The sequence below is a fragment of the Ananas comosus genome, linkage group 2, assembly GCF_001540865.1.
Source record: "Ananas comosus cultivar F153 linkage group 2, ASM154086v1, whole genome shotgun sequence".
NCBI classification, from domain to species: Eukaryota; Viridiplantae; Streptophyta; class Magnoliopsida; order Poales; family Bromeliaceae; genus Ananas; species Ananas comosus.
Window position 1 is genome coordinate 6,231,424 of NC_033622.1, and position 11,095 is coordinate 6,242,518.

Sequence of the window (11,095 nt, forward strand, 5' to 3'; positions counted from 1 at the left end):
CGTTTTGGAAGGCTTTTCGCAGCTCTGAACCAGTAGTTTACTGGTTGGAAGCTTGAGAAGGTAATCCACTCAATATTTCCGTTATCGACGTTCTATTAGTCGAATTGAGTATTGATTTAGGGTTTTTGCTTCCAGCTGTGTTGGACTGAGGTTTTAGCAGCTAGAGATGAGTTAATTATCTGTGATTTAACCTTCTTAAACTAGGGATAAGCTACTTTGAAGCTTGATAGAGGTAATTAGTTAACTATGAAGCTAAATCGGAACTAAATGCGAATTGTTTGAGCGAACTAATGCAGTTTGGATTGTTCTCTTCGCAGCAGGTTTTTAAACCAAGTTGAGCTTAATTGGTGATCTTGGGGACTAGTTTAGAAGGTGTTCTAACCTGAGGTAAGCAGGAATTTCAGTTAGAAACCTAATTTTCTGAGAGTTCGACTATAATAGCTTGTATACAAGCTTATTGATGCCGTTTTGGTGATGTTCGCAGCGAGAGTGCGACCGACTCTTTGGACCACCTACGGACGTTCTATTAGTCCAATTGGCCCAGGCCGACTAATGTTACAGAGATTCGGAGTTTCCTTTGTTTGGCGGGATACTACCGAAGATTTGTGGAAGGGTTTGCAAATATGTCTACGCCTCTCACTCGACTCACACATAAAGGAGCTAAGTTTCTTTGGAATGAAGCCTGCAAAAGAAGCTTTCAGGAACTGAAAGAACGGTTGACCACCGCCCCGATTCTAGCACTACCTGTTCCTGGAGTGGATTATGTGATTTACAGCGACGCGTCGCTGAATGGATTAGGGTGTGTTCTAATGCAGAATGACAAAGTAATTGCTTATGCCTCTCGCCAGTTAAGGGATTATGAAAAGAACTACCCTACACACGATCTAGAGCTGGCTGCTGTTATCTTTGCTTTGAAGCTTTGGCGCCACTATCTCTACGGCGAGCGTTGCGAGGTTTACACCGATCATAAGAGCTTAAAGTATTTATTTACTCAGAAGGAACTAAACTTGAGACAACGCAGATGGTTGGAGTTGCTCAAGGATTATGATCTAACCATCTTTTATCATCCAGAAAAAGCTAATGTTGTAGCAGATACTTTAAGTCGGAAATTGACGAAAAATTTGGCGATGTTGATAACTATGCAACCATTGTTGGTAAAAGAAATGGAACAGTTGAAGTTGGAAGTTGTAACTCTTGACACGCCTTGGCGACTTATGTCATTGGTGGTGTAACCTACTCTAATCGATCGAATTAAAGAAAAACAAGCTCAAGATGAATTTCTGCAAAAGATTCGAGCAAAGATCACGGTTGATCATGTCGATGATTTTCGAGTAGATGATCAAGGGTTGTTAAGATTCTGCAACCGATATTGTGTACCGGCAGACTCTGACATTAAAGAAGAAATTTTAAAAGAAGCACATCGGGCACCGTATATTTTGCATCCTAGAAGTACGAAAATGTATAAGGATTTGAAGTTGACATACTGGTGGCCTGGAATGAAAAAGGAAGTTGCAGATTTTGTGGCCAAGTGCTTAACCTGTCAGCAGGTTAAAGCTGAACATCGACTTCCTGCGGGAAAACTACAGAGCTTATCTATACCGGTGTGGAAGTGGGAGAGGATTACTATGGATTTCATTGTTGGATTACCTCGCTCATAGGCAGGTCACGATGCCATTTGGGTAATTGTGGATAGAATGACCAAATCTGCCCACTTCATTCCGATCCATACAGTTTGGTCGGAGGAGAAACTCGCACAAGTGTACCTTGATGAAATTGTGCGATTACATGGAGTACCTGCCTCTATTGTTTCAGATCGAGACACCCGATTCGTTTCACATTTCTGGAGGAGTTTACAGGAGGCTCTAGGTACCCGATTGGATTTTAGTACTGCTTTCCACCCCTAAAGTGACGGGCAGTCCGAGCGTACCATCCAGACCCTTGAGGATATGTTGCGGGCCTGCGTGATTGATTTTCAGGACAATTGGCCACAATTCTTGCCTATGGGAGAATTTGCTTATAATAATAGTTATCAAGCAAGCATTCAGATGGCACCCTTTGAAGCCCTTTATGGTCGACAGTGCAAATCACCACTTCATTGGAGTGAAGTGGGAGAGAGATTAGTTTTGGGTCTAGATGTGTTACAAGAAGCTGAAGCTAAAGTTCGACTCGTACTAGAACGTCTACTGACAGCTCAAAGTCGACAAAAGAGCTATACGGATAAACGTCGGCGAGAATTGGAATTCCAGGTGGGCGACCATGTATTCCTAAAGGTTTCACCGACAAAGGGGGTTAGGAGATTCGGTATTCGAGGAAAGTTGAGTCCTCGATTTATTGGACCCTACGAGGTATTGGAGCGGATAGGCCCCGTAGCGTATCGACTTGCTTTGCCGCCGAACCTATCGGGAGTGCATAATGTGTTTCATGTATCTACACTACGGAAGTATGTTTTTGATCCAACCCACATATTGGAAAGTACTCCAGTGGATTTACGAGAAGATTTGAGCTTTGAGGAGCATCCAGTGAGAATCCTAGCTCAAGAAGTGAAACGGCTTCGAAACCGCAAGATACCCTACGTGAAGATACTTTGGAGCAATCACGATGAACGGGAAGCCACTTGGGAACTGGAAAATGCAATGCAAGAGCACTATCCCTATTTTTTCTCGACGGAATTTTGAGGTAAGTATTTACAAGTTTCGCGGACGAAACTTCTTTTTAGGAGGGGTGAATGTAATACAATGAACTTTTGCAATTTGCGGAGTTCGAGTGTGTGGAATGATATGTGGAACTATCCTACATATTCTAAAGGGTTTGGACAAGTTTTTGTACAAATTAGAGAATGATTGGATGGCCAAAAGTAAGAAAGTGCATTGATCTTGCGAAATCAGCATTTTTCTGCTTGGTGTACCGGTACAGCCATCATTGTGTACCGGTACACAGTGGCAGAAACGTGGCAGTAGGGTTAATTTGGTAATTTCACACCTTATGCTTATCTTCTTAACCCCAGTATGACTCCAGGAGCTCAGGGAAGGTTGTTGGAGCTCAGGGCAAGCTTCTTTCACTTTCTCCACTCTCTCTCTCTAGGGTTTTTCTCTCTCTCTACAAAGAAATCGGAGATTTAGCTCGTTTTCGTCGCCTCGCTTGTTCTTCGCTGTTGGCGAGTGTCGCAGAGCTTACGTGGACGTATAAGAGAGCGTTTTGGAAGGCTTTTCGCAGCTCTGAACCAGTAGTTTACTGGTTGGAAGCTTGAGAAGGTAATCGACTCAATATTTTCGTTATCGACGTTCTATTAGTCGAATTGAGTATTGATTTAGGGTTTTTGCTTCCAGCTGTGTTAGACTGAGGTTTCAGCAGCTAGAGATGAGTTAATTATCTGTGATTTAACCTTCTTAGACTAGGGATAAGCTACTTTGAAGCTTGATAGAGGTAATTAGTTAACTATGAAGCTAAATCGGAACTAAATGCGAATTGTTTGAGCGAACTAATGCAGTTTGGATTGTTCTCTTCATAGAAGGTTTTGAACCAAGTTGAGCTTAATTGGTGACCTTGGGGACTAGTTTAGAAGGTATTCTAACTTGAGGTAAGCAGGAATTTCAGTTAGAAACCTAATTTCCTGAGAGTTCGACTATAATAGCTTGTATACAAGCTTATTGATGCCGTTTTGGTGATGTTCGCAGCGAGAGTGCGACCGACTCTTCGGACCACCTTCGGCTGACTTGTGGGAGCCTTTGGAGACTTAACTTGAGGTACTAAGTGCACCAAAACAACGATTTAAGTTACTACTTTGTACTAAGTGTGAATTAGGCCGAAATTGGATATTTCGATTGTAGTTTTGATACGGTTTTGATACTTGATTCCAGCAGGTTTAGGGACCAATTGAGCTGATTTTTGGGACCCCTTTGGGCTGGTTTGAGCTTAGTAATAGGTGGGTTTGACCTAATCAGAGCAAGTGAAGCTCCCCTATGTTCTATATGTTACTATAGAATTGATATAGTCGTGCGTTATTGTCACTATGTGGTTGCTAAAGGATTTGGAATATCTTTGCTATAATGTTTGACATAATGAAAATAGAACCTCTATAAAGTAGAGAGAACTCATGCATATTTGTATTTATGCTCGTGTTTATGTTTATGTTTAGTTCAGTTGAGTAACTAATGGACATATGCTTTTGTAAAGAAGACAACAATGACATTACTTGTGACTGTTTTGATAGTACCCTGATAGTAGAAAATTCTAATGCCATAAATGAATTAGCATTACTTTCATGTGCTTACTAATCTAGTGGACGCTAGCTATTGTCATTGTTACTATATTGAGAATTCCGATCAATAGATCGAGAGTAAGAACATAGCATACTATGCCATGATGTTTGAGATATGTGGGACAATGGACTTTGCTTGCTTGCCATCGTGCTCATTCGCACACGCTTGTGAGGGTAGCTCCTTACAAGCCGGCACTCCGGAGTTGGCCTACGCGACAGTTGATCGCCCGTGCGGGATTGGGTGTCGAAGTGGATTGCCGTGGGGAGTGTATACTACCACGGGGCCATTAGGCACGGCGCAAGCCGGACTACCTTGTGTAGGTCCTAATAAATGAAAGGGAAACTCTAAATGAAATGAAAGTTCTAACTGACAGTTGACAGTAATGAATGGTTACCGGTTATAGTGTACAGTAGTTACTTACACAATTGTGCTTGTGTTCTTGTTTATGTTCATGATTACAGCAGTTGCTATACCTTTATTATGCAAATGATTCATTACTGTAGAATGTGATTACATGTTGATTTCATGCTCATTACTTATTAGCATCATAAGTATATCATGCAATTACTGCTTTTACTTTCATTCAGTACATCATGAGCTTAGTGGTGTATTCGCCGAGGCTGGTGGCTTACCCACTGGAACTATTGTTAATAGTTCTCACGCCCTTTTTATGGTTGTTTTTACAGAGCCATCGACAGGAGAGGTTAGGGATCGTGGTAAGGGAGTCGCGTCTAGCTAGACACTGCTAGGGGCTTGCTAGTTGATCACCTTACTACTCGGGCTACAGCCGAGGGTGATGTCCCTATGTATAGAGAGACTACCACTGTACCTATGTTTTTAGTAACCCTGTGATGTATATGAGCATGTGGAACTAGTGATTATAGTTTTCTTACTTCTCTTTGATGTGAGATTTTAGTTTGGTTACTCTTTGTCCTTCTGTTGATAGTATTATCGTCTTGTACTTTGCTCTGATATTAGGATATGATTTTTTATGTTTTCTGCCTATCAACTTACTTCTTTTTGTAGACGCCTTATATACTGCAGGTGTATGGCGGGTCTGTACACGTGCCGGATATGCTTCCGTTGGGTACCCGGGCGTGACACAAGATTACCAAAATTTATCGGTGAACAAAATAAAATAATCTTACATATGCAGAAATCTGGCATACATTACTATATTGAACCAAACATAATGATATAACATTAAGGGCGTGTTTGGTTCGCGTTACATAACATTACAGGTTATTTCGACATATCTAGTTATCTTAAATTTCTGAATGAGATTAGTACTAATGTTGCATTAGCGCGTTTAGTTTAATACAGTAAAATAATGTTGGATTGCAGTGTATATAGAATTACTATGCTTGATTCAGTTTAATTATAAAATTAAATAATCCTAGCAATAAAGTATAATCTATTCCAAAATTGTCATTAATCATATTTGGAAAAAAATTATTTTACTATTTACAAATAATAATTTTTTTACTAAATTTTATTTTAAATAATTTAAATTTTGAATTTACATTTTACTTTTAAATTTAAATTTAAAATTTAAAATTTAAAATCTAAACAAAAGCATAAAATTTAATATTTTAATTTAAAATATAAATATGAGATTTATAAATTTAAATTTTAAAATCTAGAATTTAAAATATAAATATAAATTAATAAGTTATAAATTATAATTTATAATTTAAAATATAAATTAGAAGTTTGAAATTTAAAATTTGAAATTGTGACGCTCCAACTTTCTAGGGGTCACCAATCCTAGGACTATTTCCGTCCTAACACGCTTAACTCTCTTAACCTCTTGGGTCTAGCCACCACCCAAAATGCTTAAGCCGGGTTAAGAGTTTAGCCCTATTATATCTTATATATAGGACTATCTGGGGTCTCACAATTTTTTCCCCTTTAAGCCCTGACGTGCTCGTCAGGTTCATACTCACAAGTACCAGGCAATGTGAGACTCGTGTCGCTAGCCTAAACTGACCTTCACTACAAGAAAAGATAGTATTGGTGGCAAAAATAAGATGGCGACAAAATTTATCGCCACTATATAGCTACCTATGGTGGCGATAAAAAAATCGCCATTGATTAATTAACTTAAAGTGGCAATCCTAGTTTCACCACTAAATAACTTTTTGGTCGCCACTATTTGATTATTTATAATGGCAATAAAAAAAATTGCCACCAATTAATTAACTTAAAGTGGCGATAGTATTTTTACCACTAAATTACTATTTTGTCGCCACTATTTTCTTCTCTATGGTGGCAATAAAAAAAATCGCCACCGATTAATTAATTTAAAGTGGCGAAACTAACTTCACCACTAAATGACTATTTTGTTGCCACTATTTAGTTATTTATGGCGGCGATAAAATAAATCGCCATTGTTTGGTTATCTATAATGGCAATAAAAAAAGTTGCCACAAATTAATTAAATTTAATTTAATTTTTAAATTGAATTAAATTAATATTTTAATTTAATTTTAAAATTAATAATTTAAATTTTTAGAAAATTTAAAAAAACCCTTACTCTCTCAGCTCACCTGGCCTCTCCCCTGACCCCTCCACATCCTCCCAAACCCCCTCGAAACCCATTTCCTTAATCTGCTCCTACCCTCACCCTCTCTTCCTTGACGAGCTCTCGTCGGCGAGCTCGTCACGGCGAACTCCTCGCCGGCGAGCTCGTCACCGGGAACTCCACTTCCCGAAACTCCACTTCGACTTCGCGTCCTCCTCCAATACAGAGGGTTCAAGAGAGTTCGAGAGGGTTCGAGAGAGATCTCGAGAGTTCGAGAGAGAGAGAGAGAGAGAGAGAGAGAGAGAGAGATGATCCCCTTCTCCGCGGCGCCCACGAAGGAGAACAAGGGTCGATCGCTGTGGCTCCTCCTCGTGCGCGCGAAGCTTGGGCTCCCTATCGTTGTCCTATCCTTCTCCATCTTCTTCCTCGTCGGCTTCTTCGGATCCACGCTGCTATCGCCGGTAACGATTCTTGGTTTGGATCTCTTTGATGCCCACCATCAATCGCCATTTCTCCCCTCTTCTTCTTCGATTGATCGCGATTTGTTGATTCGTTTCGGTGTCAAAGGATGCTTCGGAGGAGGCTTTCCCGCGAGAAAGGTTGACGGAAGTGAACGGGGAAGTGGAGTCCGAGTGGCCCGCGATGCCCTACGGGGATACGGGGGATCCTCGCCCTATTTCGATTCCTTTCCAGGTTGTAATCTATTCTGCTTCCGTTCTTCTTTGGGAGCAATTTGGATTCAATGAATAATGCGAAATCACCATGTGCAATTGTCTCGAATTTGATAACCTGATGGTTATCTACTGAATATGATGAAATTTATAGTTAGAATGGATTACTATTTTCATCGTCGATTGTGATTATTATAGGAGAATATATGAAGAATTGATGCACGTTTATAAATAAGACTAAACTGATCAATCAAAGTTGGTGAATGGGAGAAGTAACTTTTCACTATGAGAAGTTGTAGATCATTACTATGTTGAAGCAAATTGAGGTCTTTGCATCTTTGGACTTTCGCACTAAGATGTCTTATTCGAGGTTGTTCATTTTTCTTTTCGTTTCTTAAGGAAAAGAAGGTTTGGTTATAACCTAGTTATATGGCTTGGACCCTAAAAATTGTTGCTAACAACATAATAGATTTGGTTTTACGTCCTGTTTTAGACCGGATGTAGTTTATTAGCCTTCTATCACATACTGGTTCGGGCTGGATTAAAAAATTCAAGGTACTTGTACATGATAGCTTGTTGGTTTTGAAACTTGATCTTCTATAGATCTAGCATGAACCTTATCCATACACAACCCCTAATCAAAAGATTGAGAATATTCAAAGAAGTTGAAGTGGACTTACAGGTATGTCTAGCTAATCAAGAAAATCTATTTTCTTTTTTAACTGGAAAGTTATTTTACATGTTCGTTCTTTTTTAATATGCATGATACCTATTCTCTGTATATTTTCTTAGATAGATTATATTTATTTAATCTTGTTTCATACTTATTTATTTTGACTTCTTTGTTATCCCATTTTCTTAGTTAGATTCTGTATATTTTCTTTGAATGTTGTTTACATTCAAAATTCTACTATTTACACTAAGAAAATATGCATTCTTTTTTCTTACAGAACAGTATTAATAGGTCTGTTTACCTCGTCGTTATTATAGGATGAGAAGCTACCTTATGCATTTTACATATCAGATCAGAAATCGAAGTACACTTGTTTTATTGATAGCTGTAATGTACTTTTTGTAACATAGGCATTATGTTCACTTTTCTCATCCTTTTTTTTAATAATAATAATAATAACAGTAATATTTTACAATTTATGTGGAGAAGGTTTTGCGCATAGTTTACCAACCTCAAGCAATTTTTCGAATCCGTCCAATTAATAGGTGCTCTGCCACTATTGCCGGTATGTATCTATAGATTTCATTTGTTCAATTCTACTACTATTGCCGGTATGTATCTATAGATTTCATTTCTAATTTAAAGTATATTACTTACTTTAAATTACGTACTACGGTGGGTTCAAGCGCCTGTCAGGTACTTTATGGTTCGTCTATTTTCCAGGCATTCAAAGAATAGAAAAAAATTGTGTATCTAGAAAATATGTCTGTCAGATACTTTATTATGCATGCAGGCTATGTATTAACTGCTACAGTTGATTGCGATTTTGTCAGTATCTGCATATTATATGCTAGGTATTTGTAGATTGTATGAAGAAATCCATATCCAAATGTGAAATTTATACTAAACTAAAACCAAAATGAACGAAGAGCATTTACATTGTAGGCTATTAAAGAAGCTCTAGTTAAAAGTTAGATGGTGAACACTAAACCGTGCTTCTACAAATAAAATCGATTTCATATTATCTGTACTACTGTATCAAGAGACAATTTTAACAATAGGATTCAATTACAAGAAAATGAGGTGACTTTTTTTTTTATTTACCCAGTGATTAAAAAGATGAAGCCAAACTTATGTGTTTGACCTTTAGCATCTTGGTATAAGAGTTTGAACCTTGAGGATCCAATAGATAATGGTTATACTGTACAAAAACTTCACCCTACTGCAATTAGATTCCCTTTTTCTTTAATATGGAAATGGATCATAATTAGGTTAACAAGGTTAGCAAGACTTAGCCAGTTCTCAAAGAAGGCATGTTATTGCCCTTCTCAGTGGGGGGTGAATTCTGGAGGTCTTTTTGGCATGTGCTCTTATGGGCAAGTTTTACAGTGTGTTACATTCTGCGAAAAATTTTTACTTTACTGCCTAACTTTCAATTTGTTTGATTTGGAGCTCGACTTTCTATGTTAGTATTGTTCATAATTCATATGATGTCAGAGTAGCTTTTTCTTTTATCACATTTCTATTTGCTATTTTTTGTTTTTTCTCCCTCAATTGTATATAGCACTTGTTCTATCTAATTCATGCACTTTTAAAGAATAATATATATCACAGTTTTGACAATTGTCTATTTTGTTAACAATTCATTAAATCAAAAATTGTTTGTGTATCCAACTATGCAAAAAATACTCCAACTTCTTGTAGATTGTTAAATTTATATAATTTGCTTTTCTTTCTTTTGTTTGTTGCAGGAAATGAATTGCTGTTGAAATAGGAGCTGACGTATTTTTTTTTATCGTTTTTAAGTATTTTCTATTTTCAAAGTTGAGAGAGTCAGGAATAATGTTGAACTGTATATCGAATATTATACTCTATTGCCTTTAAATTGATTTTTCTATTGCCTTTAAATTGATTTTGCTATTATTTTGTTTTTAAGCTGTTGTGGATCAGAAGTTAATTAGTCTTTTAAATTGTTGTTAAAAGAATAATTTTGTTTACTTTAATATTTTGTTTGTTATTTTGTATATGTTCTGTTTATAAAATATAAGCTGTATATTTTTATATTTAATTTATTACCTTTTTATTATTGATGGTCATTTATTGCACAATTGGTGGCGACAAAATGTTGCCTCTTTATTTTCAACTAAGGCGGCGACTGTGATGGTTGCCACTTAAGGTAAATATTTGGTGGCAAAAATGTATTGTCACCTTATCTCTATGAAAGATGGCGACTAGTAAGGGCCACCAAAAAGTCATATTTGATGGCAACAAAATATCGCCACGCTATCTTTAATAAGGCGACGACTAATAGTTGCCACTAAAAGTCATATTTGGTGGCGACAAAATATCGCCACGCTATTTTTAATAAAGTGGCGATAAATAATGGCCACTAAAAGTTATATTTGGTGGCGATAAAATGTCGCCACGCTATTTTCAAAAAGGTGGCGATTTTTCATGCTTCGCCACAATTTCATTTAGCGGCAACACTTTCAGTGGCAACTTGTGGCGACTTTAAAAGTCGCCACCTTTTGAAAAGGTGGTAACTTTTTATATATATGGTGGCAACATTACTCGCCACCAATATATAATAATCTTGTAGTGCTTGTAGGGGAGCCGCTGTGACGCACTGGACCTTTGCAAATTACAAGGTTCGAGTATTTGGATGTATTTCGAGCTTTTCCACACTTGGTGGAGGGTTGTAGAATGCTTTTCGACCTAAAAAGTTCGAAAACTGAAATTCTGGACAGTCCTGAGAGTTTTTACTCTCGGGGACCGGTCCCTGAAAGGAGAGACCGGTCCCCCAGTGAGCAGTGCTGCGGCAGCCCTGAGGCAACCGGTCCCTGGCGGGCGAGACCGGTCCCTGAGCGCGTCTACGCAGTGAGAGACCGGTCCCGCGCAGGGAGAGACCGGTTCCCGAACGTTGATTTTTCGGGTTCGCAGCGAGAGACCGGTCCCTGCTGGGGAGAGA

At 38.1% G+C, this 11,095-nt stretch overlaps 1 protein-coding gene across 2 annotated transcripts; it reads left to right on the forward strand.

The window, feature by feature from the left end:
- On the forward strand, positions 6,796–10,062 carry LOC109706891 (probable prolyl 4-hydroxylase 9). Of its 2 annotated transcripts, XM_020227909.1 has the most exons (4): positions 6,796–7,244; positions 7,351–7,476; positions 8,617–8,692; positions 9,879–10,062. In XM_020227909.1, exons 1-4 carry the CDS (start codon positions 7,092–7,094, stop codon positions 9,899–9,901), a joined length of 378 nt encoding a protein of 125 aa, XP_020083498.1. In that variant the 5' UTR covers positions 6,796–7,091; the 3' UTR covers positions 9,902–10,062. The 2 variants fall into 2 exon arrangements, with proteins under 2 accessions (XP_020083498.1, XP_020083500.1); XM_020227911.1 differs by lacking the exon at positions 8,617–8,692.

What these genes read in the sequence shown, in the direction of transcription:
- LOC109706891 (XM_020227909.1), top strand. Translation starts at nt 7,092, where the DNA reads ATGATCCCCTTCTCCGCGGCGCCCACGAAGGAGAACAAGGGTCGATCG. An exon ending in GATCCACGCTGCTATCGCCG is followed by an intron (nt 7,245 to 7,350) that starts GTAACGATTCTT and finishes TCGGTGTCAAAG; the next exon opens with GATGCTTCGGAGGAGGCTTT. An exon ending in GTGCTCTGCCACTATTGCCG is followed by an intron (nt 8,693 to 9,878) that starts GTATGTATCTAT and finishes TGTTTGTTGCAG; the next exon opens with GAAATGAATTGCTGTTGAAA.